Genomic DNA, 27,186 nt, shown 5'->3' with positions numbered 1-27,186 from the left:
GCTCCGCTCGCTGCTGGCTCCGCCGCCGCCGCCGCCGCCGCCGCCGCCGCCTCACACACTCCGGGAGCGGGAGCGCGGCGCGGACGCGAAGCCGCTGGGGCTGCTGCGCGCAAAGCCAGCCGGAGCCAAGCCTGAACCGCAGCGCCAGCCCGAGCCGTGCCGAGTCGCAGCCCGGGCCGGGGCCGGTGGCGGCTCATGGACTGCAGGGCCCGTGGCCGGCACTGCCCAGAGTCGGGTAAGGATCGGTAGCGGTGGAGGCGGCGGTGGCTCCCGCCTGTGAGCGGCCATGGCCGGCGGGAGCCGAGGGAGGGGCGCTCGGCCGAGCGAGGCCACGGGGGCCCAGTCGGTGCTCCGCGTGCCGGGGTTGAAGTGGGGGCGTTTGGGAGCTCGGAGTGGGGGTTGAGGCCGGGGCACCCTGGCCTCCAGGGTCCGCCGCAAGAAGCCGAGCGAGGAGAGGGAGTGCTGGACTGGACCCCAGCCTAGGCGCCCTGCACCCCGGTGCGCTTGGAGCTGTGGGGATAAAGGGGCTCCGGGAGCGCGAGAGATGGATTTAGTTTGGGGCAAGTGCGCAGCCCCCAGTTGGTGGGGCACTCCCCGAGGATGTAGCAAGCAAGGACCCTCATCCACAAGCACACACACACTTGTTGGGCGACCAGCTCGGATCACTCAGGCGCGTCCAGCTCCCCGCGGGCACCCGGAGGGCCAGACCACGGACATATGTACACACATACACACATATGTGCACACAGGCATACCTCCCGCACACCAGCGCCCGCTGGGGCACCGTCACTAGCTGAGAATCCGCTTCAGCGCCTGCACGCTCAGCAGCACGGACACACAACCCGTGGTCCTACAAAGCAATAGAACACAACCAGGTGTGACATTCGACGACTTGGACACACAAACGCAATCTCGTGCCCTAAAACACGAGTGTCACGGCCACAGTTCGCCAGATGAACACTCAAAACCCAGCTTCACACACATATTCCTTTAAGGAACACACCCTAACATAAATTATGTTACACTCTTTGGCCAGAAAATAGGTACACAACACGTCTTGCTTGCACCCCTCGATTGCACCCATAAACACAGAACCCAGTGTTTCCGCACACGCCTTGAAGGCACACACCCTAACACAGCAAGTGGCACCCACAACAGCGCTTCATGGTCACAAACACCGAGTCTATTGCTTCCCACATCTTAACACTGGATTTCACACACACCTTCCACCAACAATATCACATTACACCTTGGGGGGTGTACACACAAACACACGCGCTCTGTACCTCTCCCTCAGAGGCCAGATTCCTTCCTGGGAAGCCGCCGGGAGAGCCCCGAGCGCCCCTTCCCCTTATCACGATACAGGCAGTGTAAATATCGGCCCGGCGGGAACCCTAGGGGCGGGCTGGTCGGACCTGCTTCCCCGCTGGCGCCTCCTCCACCCCCACTCCCGGGCTGGCCGGCCGGGTATTCCCGGAACAAGCTGGACCTGGCAGGCCGCGCCACCCCGCCTCCCCGAAGCTCCGGGGCACTAGGCCCTTTTGCAAAGGGTGCCAACCTTGGGCAGTGTTTGCGACCCTCTTCGGACCATTCAGTTGCGTTCTCCGAACCACCTGGATCCCCAGCATAGCTGGGTCCCACACACCTGTGTCCCTCTCACACCTGGGCGTCCCCTCCGCCAGGTCCCGGCTGCAGGCCAGAGTCGTGTGCGCGGGCGAGGCCCTGGGACCAGGAGGGCAGGCGCGGCACGCGCAGGAGCAGCATTGGCAGGCGACAAGGACTCGCACTCCTTCCCCCCACCTACCCTCGGGAGCCCAGACTTCTGGCCTCTGTTTCTCAGCAGTGGCCGGCGACCATTCCTTCTAGCAGGAAATATTCGGGGCGGCTCTGAGGTCTTTCATGATTGAGAGTGGGGTAAAGCCCCCTTTTCTGCTGTCCGCGAGAGGCTCGGTTTTACGAGAATTTCTCCTCCGGGCCGGGCTCGCCGCTTTGTGATTCCGGCGTCGGCTCCCTCCCTGCCCCCTCCCGGCGCCCGCGGCGCGGCTCTCGGCGACGCCGGCTTGTGGGGGTCCCTAGGCTGAGACCCGGAGTGCGGAGGAGGAGGGATTCCCCGCGGCGGCCCCTAGGGCAGGGGGAACCGGGGGCCCGCTGGTGAGGCGCATTCTCCCGGCGCCGCACTCGCGCCTCGCCTCGAGCTCGGGGAGGCCCGGCGCCGCGGGGGTGAGGGTGGGGGTGGGGTGGGGCCGGGCGAGCCGGAGGATGCTGGAGGAACTGCCGCTGTCCCACCCCCGACACTCTCTCCAGTGTCCTCTGGGAGGAGATGCCCCGAGCGCAGGGTGTGTGCCGCGAGCGCCCACTGACCACAGCAGTGTAGGCTGGGGTCTGCCCGCCCCGGCCGGTTCGGCTGAGTCCAGGACGCCGTGCCGGAAGACGCCGAGGGCCTTCCATTACCTGCTTTGAGCCAACCCTTGGTAGCTGCCTGGGAAGAGGGTGCCCTGAAGGTGTTTGTGACAGCCAGAGGTCTAGGTGTGTGGGGGTTAGGGGTGGGGCAAGTGTTACTTTCTTGACGTGGGGGTCTCAGAGGATTGAGATCTGTAATTATAACTAGACCAGGGCATGGAGTGGATAGAGGAGAGAGGGATGAGAAGGGCCTCCAGAGACTGCCGGGGCAGGGGGGCAGGGGGGCAGGTCTGGTTTCAGTTCTGGCTGCATTTAGTTTCTCCCCTCCCCTCCCACCCAATCCCCACCCCCAAAAGGGATTTCAGCTGGAAAGGGGCATCTTGCTGGTAAGGCGTCCTCCTGGCAGAAGGTCTGCTGCTGTGGCTACTTGGTCAGGGGACCTGGGCTAGGTAGAGATGGTGAGCTAACTGCTGCAGAGTGTGGGTGGAAGGGTCAGGAGAGGGTCTGGGAGGATGGAGGGAGGAGCTGAGCAGGAGTCAGGGCTGGGGGAGAGGAGATGGGGAAGGAGGAGATCCTCATATGGGTTGAGGGCTGCCCCTACCATGAGAGAGGAGAGTTGGTGCTGCAGAGATTCAACCATGTATTGAGCTTCTACTGTCTGCCAAGGCCCATGGTGGGTGATAAGGATGCAATACTGTAGTAAGATACACAACTATCCTTGCCTTCATAGGTTTTCCCAGCTGGCGAGGGATTTGTTCACTTATTTATGAAACCAGTGAGCCCCTACTGTGTGCCTGATGCTGGAAATGAAATGCTCCATTTAGATAGAAAGATATCTCTCCTTTACAATAGACCTTAATGTATAAGCTCCCATTTATTTAATCCTCCCAAATAATTTCAAGAGGCAGGATTATTTCCATTCCACATATAGAAATATCTTCAGAGAGGTAAAGTCACTTGGCCAAGGTCACACAGCTAGCAAGTGGTGGAACAAGGGTTTGAACTCTGACAATCTGACTCAAGAATGCAGGTGCCTGGAAACCCCACAGAGGCTAATAGAGGGTTGTAAAAGAGAAGGGAGAGGAGTTGAGGGCTGCGCACTTATTCACTGTGGGAAGCCTCTGAACAGTTCCACCCCACACAGCCCAGCTTGCTTACCCTCCTCTCCCAGATGTTTGCTTTGTCCCTCAGTGTTTTGTGCCCACAGTGGTGGTGGCTGTTTGTTACGGTGCAGGGGTGGGGGTCACAGCTGACCTGGCCTCTGGGGCTGTGACATCTGCCCTTGTGTGTTTCCTCTCTGGCCACAGCATTCAGGAGGAAATGGCCCCTGGTCCCTGAGGTGGGCTGGCAATGAAGGTTCCAGGTGACCCTCACAGCCGTCCTTCTTCCTGCCCAGATGTTGACACAGATGGCATTTTCCTTGGCCTTCCCTGGACTCTGTGCCCTCCCACCTCACTGTGCTCGTGGAGCCTGAGAAGAATGAGTCACTGACCCTCCTGAGGCTCTGGCTGCTCAGGGTCCTGGGTGCCCAGTGTCGCTAGGTGGAGGTGGGGACACCCCTGCCGGGAAGGCAGCCAGTACCTGGGCAAGGGCAGATAAGGCACTAATGGCTTCAGAGGCTGCCGTCTGGGACTAATGACTCCCTGTAACCAACCACCAGGACAAAGTTCAGGGATGGTGGGAGCAGGAGTAGGAAGGGCTGCCTCACTGCCACTCCTGGCTGTTCTGTTCTCTCTCCCTGCATCCAGGGAGGCCTGGCGTCCTTCCATCCTTGAACCCTAGACCCTCTCTTTCTCTCTCACTCCTTGCCCTGAAGGTTTGGCAGCCCAGGGATTGTGTGTGTGTGTGTGTGTGTGTTCGGAGGGCAGGGGTGGTACATAGCAACCAGTGACTTCTGTTGATTTCTCTTTCCCTATCCAGCCTTTTCTCAACTCATGTGGGGAGGCATTCTTATTTCTCAGATCCCAACTCTTCAGCTTACTAGGGGCTTCCCTGGTGGCTCAGTTGGTAAAGCGTCTGCCTGCAATGCTGATGACCCAGGTTCAATCCCTGAGTCGGGAAGATCCCCTGGAGAAGGAAATGGCAACCCACTCCAGTACTCTTGCCTGGAAAATTCCATGGCCGGAGGAGCCTGGTAGGCTACAGCCCATGGGGTCACAAAGAGTCAGACACGACTGAGCAACTTCACTTTCACTTTTCAGCTTACTATTTCTATGACCTAAGGCAGTTATTCTTTCTGAGCCTCAGTTTTATCATCTGTACTATGGAAAGCCATGTAATAATAAACAGGACCCATTTCAGAGGGTTGGGAGGATTAAATGGGAATTGGATGTAAATGTAATAGAATCTCTGGGAGTGTTAGCGATGATGATGATAGTGAGGAGAGAGATGATGGTAGTAAAGGTGATGATGACAGAAATTATACTTCATTCTTAATTCCAAAGACCTAGAGTACCTCAAAGTTGTTCCCAGAAGGTTCCAGACCCTTGCTGCCTCCACCTTGCTGCCTGGGGGGTTTCTCCAGGTCTCTATTACAGAATCAGAATTCCTAAGGGTAGGGCCAGATAGTACTCATTTTAAAGGGACTCTTCAGGTACTTAAAGAGCCTAACCTTCTTCAGCTCTTGATCCTACTCTGGGCAACCCTCTCCGAACCCCTGGAAACTCCCCCTGCCCCCAACCATCCTTGCCTTGGATATTCCTTTTTAGTGTTCCTCCCAATCAGAAGTTAGATGCCACAATCCTTTCCTGACTCCTAAGGGTGACGGGGGCTTCCCTGGTGGCTCAGTGGTACAGAATCTGCCTGCCAATGCAGGAGATGCAAGAGACGTGGGTTTGATCCCTGGGTGGGGAAGATTCCCTGGAGAAGGAAATGGCAACTGGCTCCAGGATTCTTGCTTGAAAAATTCCATGGACAGAGGAGCCTGGTGGGCTATAGTCTATGGGGTCGCAAAGAGTCGGACACAACTGAGCAAGGGTGACATTGTGAGTGAAAGAATGTGTATGAGTATTAGGAGGCAGGCGGGAGGTGGGGAGAATGTGTCACAAACATGCTATGTTTGTGCTGCCTGGGAGGCCTGAGGGGTCAGAGCCCCTGGTTGTGACCTGAGATGGGGAAGGAAGCCCCCGAGATTGGTGTTTAATCTGTAGCTCTTAGAGCAGCTACAAATCAAAGTCACCCTGACGCTGCCAGACCACGGACCTCTGAAGTTGTAGCCAAAATTTGTGAACATTCATTTTTTTGGAAAAATCTGCCATGTAGTTTCATAAAACTCACAAAGGGGGATGTGACCCCAAAAGGTTACAAATTGTTGATCTGGAGAGAGTCAGTGTAGGCAGGCCGTCACTGCTTTATTTCTCCTCTTTGTCAGGTTTAGGCCTCAGCCAGCCAAGACTTATGCACGGAGTTGGTGCTCACAATGATCCCATATTGTGTGTGTGCTGTGCAAGGGAGGGCAGAATAAGGTGCCCAGAAGGCAGTGAGGTTCTTTGGAGATAGGTGTGTTTGGGTTGGGGCTTGATGGTAAGATGAGCCCAGTGCCAGGTCTGTTCGGAGATGGGAAATGGCTGAAGGATGGATCCAAATAGAGCATCGGATAAACTCCTCTCTCCTTTAAAGAGATTAAGATTGCAGCTGGGAACAAACACACACTACTCATCTGATAACAGCCTCACATGTGTTGAGCCTATTAGTGCGAGAAATGACCAGGGAGGGGCTGTGCTTGTGTAAGGAATCTGCATTCAATGACCATTTGCTGAGATCTAACCTACACAAGAAGGGTTAGATTGGAGCCCAGGGAGTTCTCGGTGGAGTAGAGAAACTGGGTGAGGACAAGCAGTGAACACACACAAAGTTGGGGAGGATAGGTTAGGATAGGTTAGCTAAAATAATCAGTCATTCATGAGCTGTTACTGAGCACCTACTGTACTGTGCAGGGGCTTCCCTGCTGGCTCAGTGTGAAGAATCCACCTGCCAATGCAGGAGACCCAGGTTCAGTCCCTGGGTCGGGAAGATCCTCTGAAGAAGGAAATGGCAACCCACTCCAGTATTCTTGCTTGGGAAATGCCATGGACACAGGAGCCTGGTGGGCTACAGTCCATGGGGATGCAAAAGAGTTGGACACGACTAAACAACAGCAGCAGCAACTGTGTGCAGGGTCCAGGGCGAGGACCTCAGGATGGATATACGAGTAAACAAAGCAGAGGCTCTCTTAGTTTCTGCTCACAGAAAGACAAACAATTCACAAATTATTCCCCAAACGGCTACCTAACTACCACTGTAAGTGCTTTGAGGGAGCATTTGTTGAGTGCCCATGTGCTAGGCATTCAGCCCACATGATCTCAAACTCCCTAGGAAAGAGGTAGTATTATTTCCATTTTACTGACAAGGAAACTGAGGCTCTAAATCAACTGCTCCAGCTCACACGGTCAGGAAGTGGGCAGCTGGGGTTTGCCTCAGACTGCCTGATGTCACAGTCCCTGCTCTTCTCCACCCTACTGCCCTACACCTGTCAAATGGGTACAACCCAACAAAAGTGACAAATAGTCATTGAGTTAGAACTGTCAGCTCCACAGTGACAGATTGCATCTGTCTTGTTCACTTCTCTGTTCCACTGGCCAGGATAAAGCCTGGAACATTTTAAGTACCCAATAAATGTTCCCTGAAAGCACGAATGAGCACTGTAGTGAGCCCAGCTCTGGGAAGGGGCACAGGTCTGGGCTGGGGGATGAGTGCAGGGAGCCCTGTCCCTTCCTTCGGGATGCTTGGGGAGTTGGAGAACACAGGACTAGGTGCACAATATGGGGACTGAATAACACGGGCGGGCGGTGTCCCCGGCTGCACGGTGATTCATTGCTGAGGGATTGGTACGCACAATAAGCTGGCTGTGAGTTGGAGGAAGGAGAGGTCACTGTGGGCTGAAGAGGCCTGGGAAGGCTTCCTGGGTGACCAGCGGCTGCCTTCAGTGGGGTGGGTGTGGCCTGTGACAGGGTCTGGGTAGGATTTCCAGGTTCGGGGTACCTATTCCAGGGGCAGGCAAGGAGCTGGGGACAGGAGATCCAGCCTGAGCCTCTGTTGAAGATGCCGGGCCAAAGACTTTGGATTTGAATAGTGGGGCTGGTTGTGGCATGGTGGTGCTGGAGAAGAGGTAGGAGTCAAGACTGGTACTGAGCTGAAGTCTGCTGACACACAGCTCGAAGCTGAGGAGACCAGCAGAAGAAGCAAGCTGCTGTTGTGACTGTGGTGCAGCTTGTGGTTGGCTGGGGCATACGGGCCTCTCACTGGAAGGATTTAGGGGTGGGCAGGGAGAGGCAGGTATGAGATGGGGCTGGACCGGTTAAGGCCGGGAGGGGCCAGGTGTGAGGTAGGGGCCAGATGCACACTGGGAGACTGAACAGACGTGTGGGAAGTGGTCTGGGCAAGGCTGCTCGTGTCATCGGCAGCCCTGTCCCAGTTAGACCTGCTGGACTCCTAGTTTCTAAGGACGGGCCAGGGCAGCTCCCAATGCCAGTTCCAGGGCTAGTCAGCTCTGACCACTGTCCTGACCCCAGTATTGACGTCTGCTACCTTCCACGTACCTCCTCATGTCTCTCCTCCCCACCCCCCTGTGGAGAGCGAGGGTGGAGGAACTATGTGTGTACACACAGGTGTCCGTGCTCAGGGGCATGTGTGTTTGCAAGCAGATCGGGGAGGGAGAACTCCTAGTCCTCAACCTTGTTTTCAAGCCTTGGTTGGGGCCCTGTTCAAGCTGGCCCTTTGTAGGGGTGGGCACCCTGGTTAGCAGGGTGATTAGTGTCAGAAGAAGGGGATTTGAGATGTCCTACCTCACGCACACACTGACTTGGCATCTCAGAAGGGAGAGGAATGTGACGTCATCCCTTCTGCCTGCAGCCAACTTATGCGGCCCTCAGTGTGGGCGGTGGTGATGTTCGGGGTCTGGGGAATGTGAGGGTTCCTGTGTCTCTCTCCTACTGTGTTCACGGCAGGGGGTGGGGGGCTCCAGGTCTCGCCCTTGCACTTGCTGTCTCTCCGTATCTCAGTATCAGGGTAATTAGCATGGGTGACTAAGGCAGGATGCTGGTGAGAAGGAGGTGTTGGGCAGAGCACAGAGTAGAGAGCAGGGAGGGAGGGAGTGTCAGGTGGGTCCGGGCGTTCCAGGGGCGGGAACTGCTCTAGACCTGTTCCGGCGCCTACCGGCTCCTCCAGCTGGAGCAGACACCGCTGCTACACTGGGCTGTGGGTGAGACTCCGGGTTCTGGGTCCTGGAATGGGTATTCGGGTTCTGGGTCCTGGAATGGGTATTCTGTACCGGAGCAGAGCTCCCTCCTGGAGATCAGTGTGTAGGTGGGAGAAGGGGAGTTGGGGGTGGCTCTGGGCAGCCCTCAGGGCCTGGGCTCTCCTCCCAGCTGACCACTCTGTTCTGTCTCTCCCCCTTACAGCCCTCCTGATTCTGGAGCCTGCCCCAATGGGACCCCTGAGGCACAGCCCAGGCCCCGGGGAGCGACGTCTGCTGCTTCCCACCCTGCTGCTAGCACTGCTGCTGCTGCTGGCTCCGTCCCCGGGCCATGCCACTCGGGTGGTGTACAAGGTGGCTGAGGAACAGCCGCCCAACACCCTCATCGGGAGCCTTGCCGCCGACTATGGTTTTCCCGACGTGGGCCACCTGTACAAACTAGAGGTAGGCGCCCCGTACCTGCGGGTAGATGGCAAGACGGGCGACATCTTTACCACCGAAACCTCTATCGACCGTGAGGGGCTCCGTGAATGCCAGAACCAGCTCCCTGGTGAGCCCTGCATCCTGGAATTCGAGGTGTCTATCACGGACCTTGTGCAGAACGGCAGCCCCCGGCTGCTGGAGGGCCAGATAGAGGTTCAGGACATCAATGACAACACGCCCAACTTTGCCTCGCCAGTCATCACACTGCCCATCCCCGAGAACACCAACATCGGCTCACTCTTCTCCATCCCGGTGGCTTCAGACCGAGATGCTGGCCCCAACGGTGTGGCGTCATATGAGCTGCAGGTGGGGCCCGAGGCCCAGGAGCTATTTGGGCTGCAGGTGGCAGAGGACCAGGAGGGGAAGCAGCCACAACTCATCGTGATGGGCAACCTGGACCGGGAACGCCTGGACTCTTACGACCTCACCATCAAGGTGCAGGATGGTGGCAACCCCCCACGTGCCAGCAGCGCCCTGCTTCGGGTCACTGTGCTCGACACCAATGACAATGCCCCCAAGTTCGAGCGGCCGTCCTACGAGGCTGAGCTGTCTGAGAACAGCCCCATAGGCCACTCAGTCATCCAGGTGAGAGGCCCCTCTGTCTAACTGTCAGGGTGACCCACTCTACCTTGGGTCTACTCTACCCTATGTCTTCCCTGCTCTACCCTGTGGGTAACTTCCATTTAGAAATGGGAGCCCACCCCAGGCTCGTGAGAATTCCCTTCACTTAAGGGCAAAACGGTCAAAATACTGCAGTGAGATCTCTTTTCCCAGCCCCTGCTTGGTGAGACTTTCCTACCCCACCCCAGCAGGGGAGTGACTTTCCTCAGTCAAGCTATTTACGTGACAGTGACACAGCATAAGAACAGTGATCCCCCATCCCTGAGGCAGAGTCAAGTTGGAGAAACCTCTGCAAAGTAAAACCCCCTCCCAAGTCAAATGACATTCTCTTCCCCAGCCAAGCGAGCTGAACAAATGAATCACCTTTTGTCCAAGTAGATTCTCTCCAGAGATGAGAATATCTTCCCAACTAGGGGCCTGTTAGCCAGATGAGAGTTTCCCGAGGCTGAAGAACAGAGCCTTCCTTTGCCCATCCCTGATAGTCAAATGAAATCATTTTAGCCAGGTGAATCCTCAGAATTCTAGAAAACTGTGTTCAGATGTCTATACAGCCATCTCCTCCCCTAGGCACGAGGCACCCATGGGTATGGGGTGCTAGGCACAGTTAGGGGGTTGGTGGCCTCTATTGCAGTTCTCAGCACCCCTTTCCATGGGAACTGCCCCAGGGGCTGGGCAGCTTGGTGGGGCCAGGGCCTGGGAGGGAGCAAAGAAAGCGTCCCTGTAGACAGGTGGGTGTATCTTGCGCTGTCATCTCAGCCCTGGCCTCCTGCCAGCCCCAGTGCCTTTCTCCTTCCCCATGGGCTGAAGTTGTCTGTCTTTGATGTGAGGGAGCTGAGGAGGGTTCAGACTGCCCTGCACACCGTTAGCTGTCCTGGGAAACCATTCCTTCTACATCCCCAAACTGAAGCAGGGCACAGGGGGAGTCTGGACCTTTATTTAGTGGCTGGTGTTCTGGAACCTGTAGAAGACAGACTGAGAGAGAGAAGGGAGACACACAGTCGGGGATGGTGACTAATAATAGCCTAAGTGCTGGGCACTGTTCTGAATACATTCTGTGTATTATATCATTTAATCCCTACAGTACAAAGTAAGCATTATCCCATTTTACAGATGGGGAACTAAGCCCATAGGGATTAGGAAACTTTCCTCATATCACCCATCTGATGTGTTCAGATCCCACCTCTGCCACGTCCAACTCAAACTGTTGGACTTCAGAGCCCATGGGTGTAAGAGTCGAGAAGTGGGATGAAGCAGGAGAATGGGGCAGAGACGAGGCTACAGGTAGATAGAGCAGAAAAGAGAGGCTAGGAGAGAACCAACAGTGGGAAAGAGGCAGGAGAACTGAGCAAGATGGGAGGGAGAGACGGAAGTCAAGAGTCAGAGAGAGAGGTAAGCTGGCAAGAAAGGCGGATAAGGAGGTGGGTGACCGAGCTAGAGACAGGGAGAAAGACAGTGGGAATCATAATGAAAAGTCGGTGACAGATTGAGGGGATGGAGGGGTGAAGAGAAACTGTTAGAGGAGTGAGTAGAGATCAAGCAGCTGGGAATCCTGACCCATGTGTCTTTACTGTCAGAAAAAACCCCTGATGGGAAGGAAAGACACTAGCAGTGGCCCATAGAGTGTCAGCACTGATTTTCAGAGGTGAATGGATGGATAGCTGAATGGATGAACAAAAAGAGAGATACATGGTATTTAGGGAGCACTTGGCACATGCCAGGCAGTGTTAGACATTTTTACAGATATCATCCCGTTTAATCCTCATCACAACCTTGTGAAATAGGTTCTCTTATTATCCTCATTTTACACATTTGTAAACTGAGGCTTGAGGATGTTAAATCATTGGCCCAAGGTCATGTTATTGGGAAGTAGTGGATCTGGGATTTGAACATAGGACACTGTTGCTCTGCTCCCTGGAGACTCTGCCTAGTGGCACCTATCTGGTCTCCCTGCTCATCTCCCCACACATACTGCCATCACATTCTGTTGGCCTGTGACCTAACTCCAGATCGCATGTTTCTACCTGACCAGTGCTCCCTCATGGCCATTCCCACCTGGTTCCTATTGCTCTGTCACCACCCGTGTTTGTGTAGACTTGGGCCGAGTGTGCGTCGGCCTTGGCGTGGGAGGGCGTGCCCACTGCAGAGGGACAGACAGCTCATTGTTTGATGCCGGGAGCCCAGGCTGCTGCCAGCAGGCTCTGTGGCCTGCACCAGTCCCTCCTTCTTGGCCGCAGGCTCAGCCGGATTCCTCAAGTTGGTGCCTAGCCAGCTCCAGACCTGGGAGGGAAAGAGACTTGAAACAGGTTTCCCCGGTTTGACAAGAGTAGTGGCCTGGCTTGGCGGGCTCCCTCTGACCCACATCCCTATCTGGCTGTTTTCAAAAAAAGCAGTCCCCTCACCTGTGGCCTCCAGGTGGGCATGTGGGTCTCTATTCATGTACAAACACACACGTACACAAACACACATACCTTCTCACATAGTCACAACACGTGTATGTTCATGCACGCCTATTATACACATATGCCATACATACACACCATCTCTACTACTCACACATTCCCAGCTCTTCAGAAGGGTTGAAGGCCAGTTAAATTGGGTGGAAGAGCTACCCTGGTTGCTAGTTGGATCCTCATCCCCACGTTTGGGTGGACTAGTATAGAGATGATAAGTAGAGTTCAGTTCTGCCCCGTCCCATTTCTAGTAGTAAGCCTGCAGCACCTTCGAGGATTTGTGGGCTGTTATCTGTGCTCTTCAGGAAAATAGATCAGTAATATCAGCTACAGTGTCAGGAACTGGGAAAGGGCAGGGCTCACACGTGCTGCTTTTGGAAAGGCTGCCTTGTTAGATTAGTCATGTCTGCTGTGCTCCCTGGAAAGACAACCATGGTGTCCCTTAATTTGTTATTCCCAAGCTAACCCAGCCCTGTTTTCCTCGTTTCTCCCCCTGCCCTGTAGGTGAAGGCCAACGACTCAGACCAAGGTGCCAACGCAGAGATCGACTACACTTTCCACCAGGCGCCTGAAGTCGTGAGACGTCTTCTGCGACTAGACAGGAACACCGGACTTATCACTGTGCAGGGCCCCGTGGACCGTGAGGACCTGAGCACCCTGCGTTTCTCGGTGCTTGCCAAGGACCGTGGCACCAACCCCAAGAGTGCCCGAGCCCAGGTGGTGGTGACTGTGAAGGACATGAACGACAATGCGCCCACCATCGAGATCCGTGGCATAGGGCTGGTGACACACCAGGACGGGATGGCTAACATCTCGGAGGATGTGGCGGAAGAGACAGCTGTGGCCCTGGTGCAGGTATCTGACAGAGACGAGGGGGAGAATGCAGCTGTCACCTGTGTGGTAGCAGGCGATGTGCCCTTCCAACTCCGCCAGGCCAGCGAGACGGGAAGCGACAGCAAGAAGAAGTACTTCCTGCAAACTACCACCCCGCTCGACTACGAGAAGGTCAAAGACTACACCATTGAGATTGTGGCCGTGGACTCTGGCAACCCGCCGCTCTCCAGCACCAATTCCCTCAAGGTGCAGGTGGTGGACGTCAATGACAACGCACCTGTCTTCACCCAGAGCGTCACTGAGGTCGCTTTCCCAGAAAACAACAAGCCGGGTGAAGTGGTCGCCGAGGTCACTGCCAGTGACGCCGACTCGGGCTCCAATGCTGAGCTGGTTTACTCTCTGGAGCCTGAGCCAGCTGCCAAGGGCCTCTTCACCATCTCACCTGAAACCGGAGAGATCCGGGTGAAGACATCCCTGGATAGGGAACAGAGGGAAAGCTATGAGTTGAAGGTGGTGGCAGCCGACCGGGGCAGCCCTAGCCTCCAGGGCACAGCCACTGTCCTTGTCAACGTGCTGGACTGCAATGACAATGACCCCAAGTTTATGCTGAGTGGCTACAACTTCTCGGTGATGGAGAACATGCCGGCACTGAGTCCGGTGGGCATGGTGACTGTCATTGATGGGGACAAGGGGGAGAACGCACGGGTACAGCTCACGGTGGAGCAGGACAATGGTGACTTTGTTATCCAGAATGGCACGGGCACCATACTCTCCAGCCTGAGCTTTGATCGGGAGCAGCAAAGCACCTATACCTTCCAACTGAAGGCTGTGGATGGTGGTGTCCCACCTCGCTCAGCTTACGTTGGTGTCACCATCAACGTGCTGGATGAGAATGACAACGCGCCTTTTATCACTGCCCCTTCCAACACCTCCCACCGGCTGCTGACCCCCCAGACCCGTCTGGGTGAGACGGTCAGCCAGGTGACAGCTGAGGACATTGACTCTGGTGTCAATGCTGAGCTGACCTACAGCATCGCTGGTGGCAACCCTTATGGACTTTTCCAGATTGGGTCACATTCTGGTGCCATCACCCTGGAGAAGGAGATTGAGCGCCGCCACCATGGGTTGCACCGCTTAGTCGTGAAGGTCAGTGACCGTGGCAAGCCCCCACGCTACGGCACAGCCTTGGTCCACCTGTATGTCAACGAGACCCTGGCCAACCGCACTCTGCTGGAGACCCTACTGGGCCACAGCCTGGACACGCCGCTGGACATCGACATCGCCGGGGACCCAGAATATGAGCGCTCCAAGCAGCGCGGCAACATCCTCTTTGGCGTGGTGGCTGGTGTCGTGGCCGTGGCCTTGCTCATCGCCCTGGCTGTGCTCGTGCGCTACTGCCGGCAACGGGAGGCCAAGAGTGGCTACCAGGCTGGCAAGAAGGAAACCAAGGACCTGTACGCCCCCAAGCCCAGCAGCAAAGTTTCCAAGGGCAACAAAAGCAAGGGCAAGAAGAGCAAGTCTCCCAAGCCCGTCAAACCGGTGGAGGATGAGGATGAGACCGGCCTGCAGAAGTCTCTCAAGTTCAACCTGATGAGCGACGCCCCCGGGGACAGTCCGCGCATCCACCTGCCCCTCAACTACCCACCAGGCAGCCCTGACCTGGGTCGCCACTATCGCTCTAATTCCCCACTGCCTTCCATCCAGTTGCAGCCCCAATCGCCCTCCGCCTCCAAGAAGCACCAGGTGGTGCAGGAACTGCCGCCTGCAAACACATTCGTGGGCACCGGGGACACGACGTCCACGGGCTCTGAGCAGTACTCCGACTACAGCTACCGCACCAACCCCCCCAAATACCCCAGCAAGCAGGTAGGCCAGCCCTTGAGGCTCAGCACGCCCCAGCCCCCACCCCACCCCTACCACGGGGCCATCTGGACCGAGGTGTGGGAGTGACAGAGCTGGTGTCTCGGACCTGCTCTGCTCACCAGCCCAAGGCAGTGGTGGGAGGTCAGGGAATGCTGGGACCGGCAATGACCCTGCTGCCTCACCCAGGCTTGGAGGGCTGGGCCCAGTGAAAACGGAGGGTGTGCTCTGTGTCCCCCCACCCACTGCCCCTCTCCACTGGGAGAGGCCTGTAATTTGTTACATCCTGGGACATGAGCAGATGCCGGGTCCTGCAGGTGGGGGCTGATGGGCAGGGGAGCAGAAGGGTTTGGAGGCAGAAGCGGGGAGGGAAATGGAGAATAAGTCTCCTTCAAACCTGGGTCTCTGTCTGAGACCAGCCATGGGTGCTTCTCTAAAGGGGAAACAGGGAGACCTGGGGTCCTGGTGGGTAACCAGGTGGGGACTCTGTCAGGGAGGGGGGCCTCCCCTTTTGTGCCTTCTCTGTGTACTGTGTGTCACCCTCTTCCCCACCCCAGATTCCTGGGCTGGGCCTCCCATTCCTCTTCCCCAGTCCCAAACACTGCCCTCTGATAATAAAGTTCTCTATTTTTGGAGTTTTGGTTTCTTATTTTCCTGGAAGTGAGAGAAGAAGTGAGAGAGACTGGAAACAATCCTTTGTCTGGAGGTCCTGCCTCAATGTCCCCATCCCTGCTGTTTGTCCCTCCCCATGTCCCAGACCTGTACCTCTCTGCCAACCCTATCTTAATTGATCACCTCCCCCCCCACCCATGACCATGACCGAGTCCATGTGTGGGTGAAGCACCCTTCAAATGGAGCTGTCCAGCAGTGTATCCTTCTCCTCATGGTTTTTTTTTTTTTTAAAAAAAAAAAACAATATTTATTTGTTTAGGCTGGGCCAGGTCTTAGTTGTAGCACGTGGGATCTAGTTCCCTGACCAGGAGTCGAATCCAGGGCCCCTTGCATTGAGAGCACAAAGTCTTGCCCACTGTACTACTAGGGAAGTCCCCCTCCTTCCCCTCAGGTTTGTGAGGCCTCCCTGGGAATGATGCCCTTCATCAAGAAAGCAAGTGGAGAGGCACCCAAGTCCTGCCCTTTCTCCGCTGGCTAAGACTTGACCTTTCCCCTCTGTGCACACTGAGCAGTTCCCAATAGAGCTCAGACCAGAGCAGCTGGTAGGGTAGGTAGAGTGCAGTCTGGCTGCCTCAGATGAAGGCCTAGAACGTCTTAATTATACTAGGCACCTTCCCTAGAGGCAAGATCTTCCCAAGTCCCTTTCCCAGCCTCTTCATCCCAATACCACTCAACACCCAGCAATTAGCCTGCTTTGCCCTGTCTTCCCACCAGGGTCACCAGCCTGGGCTGCCGGGAGGGAGGGCCCAGGGAGAGGGGAGGGAATCCTTCCAGTGCAGTGAAACAACCTGCTCTGTGTCCCCACTGCTGACCCGGGCTGAGGCGCCCTATATGGCCCTCTCCCTTCCCTTCCTTCAGCTCCTTGCTCTGGCCACCCTTAGCTGCTAGCTCTCATTCACTCTCTCTCTCTCCGTCTCTCACTTCTTGCTCTCCTGGGTCTGCCCTGTCGCTGGCTGTGCCCAAGGAGGAGGCTAAAGTCAGAATGAGGGGACTCAGGTCCTGGGGGAGTCTCTGAGGCCAGAGGCAACCTGTGTCCATGGTGACTGAAGAGGCTTGAGACACTCCCAGGAGGTCCAAGGCGCCAGCTCTCTATTCTGATTCTGTCCACAAACTCCCCAACGCCCTGGGGCACCCCCAAAGTAAAAATCCTGGGGGTTTTGGAGGAGTGGGGCATGGGGAAGTGAAATCTTGTTTCATCTCACTTCTCCTGGACAAATAAGCATCTCTAGGGTGACCTCCAGCAGCTCCTGACCAATCATCCTTTCTCTTTTGTTCCTCTCCTTGCTGCCACTGCCTCTCCCTCTTTCTTCTGTTCCTTTAGCTCCTTCATCTCTTTTTCTTTCCCGAAGTCTGAGGGATTACCCTTTACCCGGTTCCAGACCAACCCAGGGATGGAGCCACACTGCACATTCAAACATAACCAAGTCACGACACCACTGTTATCATCAAAACACATAGGCTGAATCCCTACTGTGTGCTCGGCACTGTGCTAGACCCTGAGGAAAAAATGGTCATATTTCTACAAGACATACAACTGACAAGATGAGGCAGTTGAGAATCTTGGTGTTGATTCTCACCAGTGAGAATGCCACACAGAAAAGCTATTCCCAACTTGTTCTGCCACTACTCGCTTCATTTTTTTTTTTTCTTTTTTGAGTCCTTACCAGGTGCAACGTACCATGCTAAGCATTTTATGTGAATTAGCTCATTCAACGCTCATAACTCTTTGTGAGTAGGTCATTTTACAGAAATGAAAACTAGGTAGCGATGGAGTCAAATTCAAATCATCAGGAGATCTGGTTGCCAGAGTCTGCTATTTTCCATTATGCACTTTTTTACTAAGTTCAGATTAACCTAATAAAGGCTCTACAAAGTTTTGCAAGAAGGGAGAAACTGTTAAGCTTTGTATAACTGTGGGTTTTCCAAATTTATTTGACCATGGTGTCCCCTCCCTTTCTTTGAGGCGTGTATGTAGTATGAGAAGACATGGGAGTGGGCTCCTGTGCACCTTGAACCAGCTCTTCATGAAGTGAGGAGCAGGAGATGGACAGGAGGCTGAGCCAGTCCCTGAGGCAGGAGTGAGTGTCACCAAGCTGGAGGCAGGGAGAGGGCAGAAAGGAGATTCTGAATGGAATGGAGGATGGAGTGGGGAACTGAGACCAGAAGACTGTAGGCTGCAGAGGACATAGATGCCTTGTCAAAAGTTCCTTAAGAGGAAATGGGAGCCCCTGAAAGCTCTTAAATTTTGGATGAACTGAGTTTTAGAAAGTTCACTGGAGTGTATGGTGGATTTAAGTTTGTAGAGGTGAAGGTACAGGACTGAACCCCTAAGGTCGAGGCAAGGATGGTGGCAAAGGGAATGATGGATGGATGGATCAGGCTGACATTCTGGAGAAAAGACCCATAGGACTCAAGGAATAATTGGATATGGAAGTAGGGGTGGGGAGTGAGGGGAGAGCTACCAAGATTTCCAGATAGATACCATCCTTCTAAGTCTGGATAAGGGGGATAATGTAAGATCATTGCCCATGCAGAAGCTGATTGAAGAAAAAGAATTTGGTTTCAGGCATGTTGAATCTGAAGGGTCCATGGGGTCACCAACTAGAAATATCCAGCAAGTATCTAGACCTTCTGGTCTAGGGTGTTTGAGACAGATTTTGGACATAGGCTTTTAAGATTTATTTATTTATTGGCCACAGTGCACAGCATGTGGGATCTTAGTTCCTCAACCAGGGACTGAACCCGTGCCTCCTGCAGTGGAAGTGTGGAATCTTAACCAATGGACTACCAGGAAGTCCCTAGACTTTTTAAGATTTGATAGTCATAGAACTATAGGGAATATTTAGTATTGAGTGTGACCCAACCCTCCATTTTAAAGAAAAGCATCATAGAAAAAGACCAAGTAATGTGTATTCCAGGAGGCAGGATCGCAGCCTTGGATTACCAGGCACAGGTTCTGCGGGGAGGGAGGGCTGCTGGCTAATGTCTAAAAGGAAAACTGTGAAGAAAAAAACACTTGCTAGCCAGGCTACTCTGTGCCTCCCAGAGCTCCTGGAACCTGTCGTCAGGTCAGTTTGGGAGATCTTGTCTGTTATCACCCAGACCTTTCAGTGTTTTGGATCCTAACATGAATCTCGAAGAAGGGTTGCCTGTGCCTGAAGATGGAGTGGGAGGCAAGGTGGGAAGGCAGCTCCCCGTGCTGACACCCTCCCCCACCCCAGCTGCCTTGAATGGGACACAAATTGTGTAGGGTATCAGGAGGGTGGGTCTGCAAACCTGGGCCACCATCCATCTCGATGACTTCCTATTGAGAGTTTTAAGAACAAAGCACCACAAAGTCAGAGGATTAGAGGGAACCTGGAGACTCATCAGCAGGGCCCTGGGCATGGGCTGCTCCCACCCTTGGCCTCCAGGGGCCCTTGGTCTTCGCCCTCCACAACTCCTAATTTCTGGTTGGCAGGAGAACCAGTGGCAGTCCCAGGTGGGTGTTTGGGTGATTGGTTGGTTGTGCCAAGTGCCAGGCTGAGGTTGCCAGGTTCCTGGCATGATCATTAACCCATGGCAGGCAGACAGAGCTGCTGGCTGGGAGCAGCCTATCACTGTTGCACTCCCCCGACCCCAGTTCCCAGTCTAAATCCTCACTCCACCAAGCCAGCAGCCCCTCCCAGAAGCTCCTTCCTGTTTCCTAGAAGCAGTCTCCATCTGAAGCCAGCCTTCTGAATCCCTGATGGATGCCAGCCCCTCCTCCTATGCCCAGGTCTTCCTGGGCCCTGCCCTCTCCAGTTAATACTGTTTCCTGATGTGGAGGGCTGGGGAGTTTCCATTGTTCTGCCACCCCACCCCCAAGGTGCCCTGGTTTGTTATCAGGCTTCTTTTCCTTCTTCCTTCCCACCTTTTCCCACTCCCAGGCCTCTCTGAAGGGGAACAAGTGGGGACAGGGGCTGAGTGGGAGAGGACTCAGCAGGGAGTCCTGCCTACGGCATTACAGACCAGGGGGCATTACAGACCAGGGGTGAGGAACAGAAGCTCAGAAAGCCGTTAGCAACCCCACTGGATGGAGGCAGTAGGAAGTTACGGAGCAATGAGACAGGTGAGGAGCTGGAGTCTGGAGGCTGCTATTTGGAAATTAGGGAACTGTTCTGGTATTGGTGAGCTGTTTTGGAATGACGAGTGTGTCCTGCTTTCAGGGAGCTGTTCTAGAAACTGGAGGCTTGCTGGTGTTTAGAGGCTATGCTGGAGTTAGGGGAGTTGGCTGGTATTGTGCTATTTTGGTGTTGGCTGTCTGGAATGAAAGAGAGGCTGTGCCAATACTGGGAAGCTGTGCTCTAACAAGTGGTTGTACTGGATTAGGCTTATCGTTGCTGGCCTGGGGGCTGTCATAACACTGGGGCCTGTGCTGTGTTGGGACTTCCAGTGTGTAGTCCTGGCTGTCCTGGGAGCTGTCCTAGAATGAAGGGCAGTCCTCTATGAAGGTGTCTGCTTTCTGGGGGGCTGTGCTGTGCTGGGCGGCTGGGCCTCTTCTTGGTTGCTGCTGAGGCCTAGAGAACTAGAAGCTCTGGGGGTAGGCTTGGCTGGGGCTGCAGCCTGGTGTGGTGGTGGGCCCGTGGGGCAGGCTGGCCGGCCAGCAGTGACGCTTCCTCTCCCTGCAGTTACCTCACCGCCGCGTCACCTTCTCCGCCACCAGCCAGGCCCAGGAGCTGCAGGACCCGTCCCAGCATAGTTACTACGATAGTGGCCTGGAGGAGTCCGAGACGCCATCCAGCAAGTCGTCGTCAGGGCCCCGACTGGGTCCCCTGGCTCTGCCTGAGGATCACTATGAGCGCACCACCCCTGATGGCAGCATAGGAGAGATGGAGCACCCCGAGAATGGTGAGGGGCGTTGGCATGGTCGGGCACCCCAGGAATGAGTAGAAGCCTGAAAATGATGACAAGACCTTACAAAACAGCCTCCATCTCTTGAGCTCTTCTGTGGTTAGCAGTAATCACTGTGCAGAGTGCTTTCGGGCATATATTCATTGAATCTGCATAACCATTCTGATCTGAGGACTTTATTGTGCCCACTTTACAGTGGAGAAAACTGAGGCTCAGAGAGGTTGAGTCACTTACCCAAAGTCATATACAGGAAGTGACAAAGCTGGGAAGGATTCAAACCCAGGCTTCTCTGATTCCAAAGACTTTGCATTTAGCACCACTCTATATTGCCTCCTGGGAACAGGGACCCCAAGAATGGGGGCTAGAGGGCTCAGGTAGTGGTGAGGGAGCCCTTAGGCAATCTTTTGACGTAATGAGGATCAGAGGGCCTTGAGGAAAGGGAAGGGACCCTGGATGCTCTAAGGAGCCCAGAGAAGGGTATGATGGTCCCCTGGGGGAGCAGGAGACCATTTGGCTGAGGAGAGGGGTGGTGGGGCTGGGGAGGGGAAAGTCTTGTCTGGGAGAGGTTTGGAGGGATGGCAGAAGTGAGGTCTGGGCGGGAGCAGTGTGGGGACAGATGGGGGATGTGTTGTCAGAATGTATGGGTGCAGTGCGTGTGTGTGTGAAGGCAACTGTGGTGGCCTGTGGTGGGGAGCCTAAATCAGCTTGCCCTTGGGATAGACAGACTCTCCAGCTTGGACCTGTCCTCAGGTCTCACCCCCTCCCTCAGGCTGAAGTCCCGAAGCCCCCCAAAAGATGAAAGGTTCCACACCTCACCCCGCGGGCACAAGGTTCTTATCTGACCTCCCAGGCCCCAGGTCTCAGAGTGTCCTCTCTCCCCACCCTGCCTGTCCATGCGCGATCTCACGCCCGTCTCGTCCTTTTTGTGCCCGCGCAGAGCCGGCTGGCAGGAGCAGGCCCTGAGGCGGACTGCCAGGTATGTGGGAGCTACTCTGGGGTCTGGGGTCTGTGGGACTCGGCCCAGCACCCAGCCCCGCCCACCCAGTGCCCATGCTCTGCTCCGTGCCATGTTGGGTCCCCCACTCTTCCCTGAGCTGAAGAGCCTGGGTGCTTTGAGGGTTAACAACAGAGCTGTCCCCTTCTCACCTTGAACTGGCAGGAGGCCAAACCAGGGTGGGTGGTGCCAGGGGAGCCCCCACCCCAGGCGGTGCTACTCAGTCATGTCCCTGGGGGGGGGCAGTCACCGCCTGGTGCTGTCCTCAAGAGAGGGCGGGACGGGGGCAACTGTGACAGGAAGTGCTCCAGGCCCAGCCGTTCCCATAGAGACCCTGGCTGCCCAGCAACCACACCGGCTACTGCTGATGTCAGGTGGCCAACTCCTGTTCCCGTGGGTGTTCTGGGCAGGGAGCCGGGGCAAGGCCAGGGGTGGTGGTTGCTGTAGGGGCTAGAGTAAGGTGGGGAGGGGCTGCATGAGCGTGCTTGTGGCTATGCGAGTGTGTGCTTCTATGGGAACCCCTGGCTTTGTAGCGGGCCCTTGCTGTGCTGAGGTGGGGTTCCAGGACAGCTGGGGGCATGGTGAGGCTTGAGGGGGCTCAGAAGGAAGATATGTGCCCACCTCTGTCTGAGGATAGAGATGCCCGGTATAGATTTGTGTGTCCATGCCTATCTGAGGGGAAGGCTATGGGTGTGTGTGGGGAAGGGGGGGACGAGGGAGAAAGAGATTGTGTCTGTAATGAGGACAGGGCTTTGCTCATCCCTATCTGAGGGTAGATGTGCATGTGTCAGCCTGTCTGGAGGTAGATGACAGAGCGCATAGATGGGTTGTGTGTTTGTGCACCTGTCTGAGGGCAGATACAGTGGGTGTGTGAGGAGAGCTGGAGGATGGGTGAGGATGGAAGAAGGAATGTCTATTTGAGGACAGGCTGTGTGTGTGAGAGTGCGCGTGCCGTGGATGGTGGGAGGGTGTGTGTGCCTGTGAGCTTGGTGGGCAGGAAGGGGTGTGCACTCTTGTTCGAGGCAGAGTGGAGGTGCCGTTGGGAGGCCATGGAGCAGAGCCCTGGGAGGCTGCCTTGCCTGAGGACCCTCCCCTTTCTTCCCTGCAGACCTGCGCCCTCTGCCTGACGTTGCCATGACGGGCACCTGTACCCGCGAGTGTAGCGAGTTTGGCCACTCTGACACGTGCTGGATGCCGGGCCAGTCATCTCCCAGCCGCCGGACCAAGAGCAGCGCCCTCAAACTCTCCACCTTCGTGCCTTACCAGGACCGAGGAGGGCAGGAGCCTGCGGGCGCCGGCAGCCCCAGCCCCCCGGAAGACCGGAACACCAAAACGGCCCCCGTGCGCCTCCTGCCCTCCTACAGTGCCTTCTCCCACAGTAGCCATGATTCCTGCAAGGACTCGGCCACCTTGGAGGAAATCCCCCTGACCCAGACCTCGGACTTCCCACCCACAGCCACACCGGCATCTGCCCAGACGGCCAAGCGCGAGATCTACCTGTGAGCCCCCTTCTGGCCGGCCGGCCATCCCTTCCCCAGTCGCCGGCCAGCTCCCAGGTGGGCCCATTCCAGGGTCCCCGCTCCTGACTCCTCCAGCGTGGACTTCCTGGCCAGGGCCCCGAGTGGGGGGTGGGGTACTGGCCTCATGACCACGCTGGCCCTTCCCCCATGCAGGGTCCAGGTCCTCTCCCCTCACTTCATCCCCCAGACCCTAGGGAGACCCCTCGTCCCCTTTTTGGGGCTCCTCCCAGCTGATGCCCAAGAGGGCTCCTCTCTGATGACTAGGCTCCCTTCTCTCGACTTCCAGGGAGCACCCCCCTTACTTTGGGCAGATGGCGGAGTCAAGGGCGGGTAGCACACTTTTAACTGTTTCCCGGATGGTCGACCAGGGCGGGGATAAGATGCCCCCATTCCAGCCCTGCAGCAGGGCTGAACTGGGGAGCCCCCCTCCCTGGGAACTCCCAGAGGAAATTCAACCACCAGGGGCTCCCCGAAGGGCTGTTGTTACCAAAGGTGGGGTGGGGATGGGGTGAGAGTGGGGCAGAGGCCTTGTCTTCCTGTACTGCTCCTGGGCCGGCCCACCTGCCTGCCACATGCCCATGCCTGGTCCCATCTGGGGGCTGCCCCTTCCCCACTGGTCATGCAGTGTCTGTATATAAGGACCTTGGAATGACGTCCCCATTTCTGCCTGATTTGCAACTTTTCTTGTTGATGTTGTGTTGTCTTGGGGGACCCCTCTGGGGGGGACCTGCCCTATGCCCCCTCCTCCCTGCCGCAGTGCCCCCCACCCCAGGCCTCTATTGTTCCATGTTGTAAATACCCCTGGGGCCATGGTGGGATGGGGGTGCAGGCCAGGGAAACAAAGGGTGGGTGGGGGTGAGGGTAACATTCGCCTATCAGCAGAGCTGGGCTTTTATTTAATTTTTTTTAAGAATACAAATCTCTATTTTTTTGGAACTGTTACGCTGTGCCCTGGTGGGGGGAATCCCCGCTCAGGCTGGCCCCCACATCCAGATGAGCATCACAGAGGGGCCCTGAGGCTGTGGGGGGCAGCTGGACAGGGGTGGGATGACTGTGCCTCTGGCCTGGTTGGGTGAGTTGGGAGCAGGAAGGTTTGCTCAGGGGGTGGCTGGTTGCTGCCCCCAGTAGGGGGTACCTGCACCCTGCCCCCTCTCTGCCCCCCACCCCCAGCCCCTGCCATGACTGACCCGTCAGCCTGTAAAACCACCATTGCCTTGATCTCAGGGGGTGGGAAGGGCGCCTCAGGGCACCCTGGGCTCCAGGCCCCCTTCTTCCAGTTGGGCTTCCCTTTGCCAGGGTCAGGAGTCCCATGGGGGTGGGGAGGTTGGGGGGGCAGAGAAGCCCAGTCAGCCATGATGAGGTGGGATTCTTTTCTTCACCTCAGGGGGCCAGGGTGTGAGAGGCATCCTGCAGAGCCTCCGTCTCCCACTGTGGCCATCTCAAAGCCTCAGTCCCTCTTCCTTCCAGAAACCCCCACTGCCTTGGCCCATACCTCTCCAGCTCCCCAGGGGCCCAGGCTGGGAGGCTGGAGACTCAGGGTATGGCCCTTGCTTGACTTCGTCTAAGCTTGAGGGGGTCGGCCCAAGGGTGGGAGGGGTGGGTACAGGCTGCTGGGTCGTCTGGTGCCTTTGGGAGCTGTGTTGCTGGGGTCTTGACTCCTGTATCCCCAGAGACCCCACCTCCACCCCTGAAAGCCAGGGGGCGGAAGAATCACCTTATTCTCTGCTCCTTGCCCCTAACTTGGCTTGGGGTAACAGTGCTGGGAAGGAGAACATTGTTAGGCTGGTGGCCCCAGCATCCACAGCCCTTCTATGGAGGGCAGGGGGTAGAGTGGGCTGGGGTGGCAGTAACCAGGTCCAGGGATTGGCCAAAGGCTCCTTTCCCTTGGGGAGGCCCAGGAGGTGGGCTGGGGCTGGTTAAAGAGACAGCCCCTTCTCCCTGCACAAACGGGGCAGGTGCAATAGTGGTGGAGTTGGTAACACGAGTTGCCCAGCTGGTGGGTCAGTGGCTTTGAGGGCTGTCCTGGGTCCTGGAGTTCAAGATTCTGGCAAGATGGTATGTGGCCCATTTGCTTGGTGGAGAGGGTGGTCCAGACAGGAGGCATTCCTGGGGTCGGCAGACTCCCCTTGGAAGCCCCTGGTGGCCTGGGCACCCTGCTCTGGTCTTGGAGGCCCCTGAGCACTAAGTAGAAGGGCAGAGGAGCACTTTGCACAATGGAGAAGCCAGAAGGAAGAGAGTGGCCCAGGTGGCCAGGAGGGCTGAGAAGCACAGAGGAGCCCTTCCCATAGGCGAAGGCAGAGCCCCATGCCCCCTGGTTGGGGTCGGGGCACTGAGTCTGTCACCACCTGGGCACTGGAGAGGTGAAACCAAAGGTGGGCAGGGGGTGGGTGACAGCACTGGGGACCACTCTGGTTGGTCCTACGTCTGTGAAGCCCTTCCCCAATGCCTTGTGTCGCGTACAGTTTTATGTACAAATAGGCGACATTTGGCCAGAGGAGACCCCGCTCAAACCCAGCCTGACCCAGTCAGTGTCTTCCTAGAGGGGACCTAGTCCGTCCTCACCCCCTACTTCAGAGCATGTCTCTTGGTAGGGGGAGGGTATATGGGGACACTTCTCTCCTAGGGTCCCTGAAGCGTGTCTCACATCCCCAGGGGAGAGTCTCGGGGGCATCCCTCACCTCTGGGGGCTCCCTAGGCCCTATCTCTCCCCTTGGGAGTCTCTAGGGGGATATGTATTCCCTCTGGAGACCACGGGAGCATGTCTCCCCCCTACCCAGGCTCTCTGGGGAGCCTGTTTTCCTCCCAGGGTTCCTGGGAGTACTTAAGGCATGTCAGTCTTGGGCCATCTCTCTTCCCAGGGAAGGGGGCTATCTCTGAAGCATGTCTGGGAAGAGATGTTTCTGGCCCTCCCCGCACCCCTCCTCCGGGTGTGTCTCTGACCTGCAGCACTTGGGATGAGACTAAGCAGCTCTTAGTTGTCTTCTCTCCTAGGGGCTCTGGGATACCTCTCTCTCCTGAGGGCCCAGCCTCTGGAGCCCTTTCTTCCCTGGACGGGGGCTGTCTCCTGGTGTTGGGTTGGCTTGTGTTGGCCAAGAGAAAGCCTCTTAGGGGGCGTCTCCACGTGGGACTTCTCTGGGAGGGGGGACTGTGTCTCGCCCATGGGGTTTCCGGGCGGTGTGTCTGCCCGTGGGGAGGAGGAGACTGTGTCTCCTCGGGTTATCTGAGTGGGGAGGGGGGCCGTGTCTCTCTCGTGTGTTGGGGGGGTGGGGATCAGGGAGGGGGGTTTTGGGCGCGTCGAGTGCCCACACCGGGGTCGTGTTTCTCTTGGTTCGTGCCACTTCCCACCGCCTCGCTCCTCCCGGGAAGGGCCCCCGCTCCGCCCCCACTCCACCCCTGTCCCTGGCGCTGCGAGCACAATCCCATTGATTTGTAATGATTTCTGTCTCTCTGTCTTTCTCTTTCTCTGACCGCCCCCCGCCCCCCGCCGCGAGCATGCGCAGGCACCGCCCCTACCCCTCCGGTTCGGTTCGTTTCCGGTTTGTTTGCTGAGCTGTCAATGAAAGACCCGTGTAATTATTCCCGAGCTTTACAATAAAAGTGTGAAAACCGGACCCCACTTGGCTTCTTCCAGCCCCTTGGGTCGGCGTCCCGGGGAAAGTGGAGGCTAAATCTGGGATAGCGACCTTGGAGGGGGTCGGGGGACGCTGACGGGAGAAGAGGGATCGAGATCCATAATGGCATTAATCGGCGCCACGCAGGGAGGGGGACAAGAGGACGGAAACTGAGGGCAGATCTACTTCGTACTCTAAAGCCATTCACTGGGCTCAATCCGCTCCGGCAACCCATTCCCACCGGAGTTAAGGCGCAGGCTAGGCGTTAGGCTGGAGGGCGCGCCGCGCTGCGGAGGGTTACGCTATGCTGCCGTCTTCGGTAGGGCGCGTATCCACTCCCGCTACGCCTCATTTAGCAGAGTTTAAATCGCAGAACTGGATGGGAGAAGGGGCAGGGGACACCTGTCTGTCGCTCCGTCGCATGCTCAGGAACGAGGGTTGGAAGTCTTATGTATGGGGACCCGGTAAGATCTCAGCCTCTGGCCCCTAACGCGCTCCCCCACCCCCGTCCGCTTCCGGGCCGAGTGGCCAGGCCTCCTCCGTCCGGCTCCCTGGTAAACACCAGCTCGGAAGAAGTCGAAGAACAGAGACCGGATCAGCCGGTTTCGGGGCCCCGCCTGCCGGGGCGCCCCTCCCC

The 27,186-nt window shown here is 56.6% G+C and overlaps 1 protein-coding gene, 1 long non-coding RNA gene and 1 other non-coding gene across 7 annotated transcripts; 2 read left to right on the top strand and 1 right to left on the bottom strand.

The window, feature by feature from the left end:
* PCDH1 (protocadherin 1) lies at positions 1–26,549 on the top strand. Of its 5 annotated transcripts, XM_081504639.1 has the most exons (6): positions 1–235; positions 8,838–9,700; positions 12,691–14,886; positions 20,202–20,421; positions 21,362–21,400; positions 22,527–23,609. In XM_081504639.1, the coding sequence occupies exons 1-5, from the start codon at positions 196–198 to the stop codon at positions 21,385–21,387; spliced, it is 3,345 nt and encodes a 1,114-aa protein (XP_081360765.1). In that variant the 5' UTR covers positions 1–195; the 3' UTR covers positions 21,388–21,400; positions 22,527–23,609. The 5 variants fall into 5 exon arrangements, with proteins under 5 accessions (XP_081360765.1, XP_081360762.1, XP_081360766.1 ...); XM_081504636.1 differs by lacking the exon at positions 21,362–21,400 and having other exon boundaries at positions 22,527–26,549; XM_081504638.1 differs by lacking the exons at positions 1–235; positions 21,362–21,400 and adding an exon at positions 2,363–2,526 and having other exon boundaries at positions 22,527–26,549.
* TRNAC-GCA (transfer RNA cysteine (anticodon GCA)) lies at positions 4,390–4,462 on the top strand. The gene has a single exon. It is a non-coding gene; the product is annotated as a tRNA-Cys (tRNA).
* LOC145511433 (uncharacterized) lies at positions 10,651–21,743 on the bottom strand. Its single transcript, XR_014057850.1, has 3 exons — positions 21,571–21,743; positions 13,298–13,494; positions 10,651–12,013 (listed from the first exon to the last, which is right to left on the bottom strand). It is a non-coding gene; the product is annotated as an uncharacterized LOC145511433 (long non-coding RNA).
* Positions 26,550–27,186: the final 637 nt, after the last annotated feature.

The sequence above is a fragment of the Giraffa tippelskirchi genome, chromosome 6, assembly GCF_054371585.1.
Source record: "Giraffa tippelskirchi isolate mGirTip1 chromosome 6, T2T-mGirTip1v1.2.pri, whole genome shotgun sequence".
Taxonomy (NCBI): Eukaryota; Metazoa; Chordata; class Mammalia; order Artiodactyla; family Giraffidae; genus Giraffa; species Giraffa tippelskirchi.
The sequence above is the reverse complement of the archived record's forward strand: the minus strand, read 5'-3'. Positions and strand labels throughout refer to the sequence as shown.

Bases quoted from the DNA above. Each gene is read 5' to 3' on its own strand.
- PCDH1 (XM_081504636.1), top strand. From the start codon at position 196: ATGGACTGCAGGGCCCGTGGCCGGCACTGCCCAGAGTCGG. The intron at 14,887-20,201 runs GTAGGCCAGCCC...CTCTCCCTGCAG, and splicing joins CCAAATACCCCAGCAAGCAG to TTACCTCACCGCCGCGTCAC. The intron at 20,422-22,526 runs GTGAGGGGCGTT...TCTTCCCTGCAG, and splicing joins GATGGAGCACCCCGAGAATG to ACCTGCGCCCTCTGCCTGAC.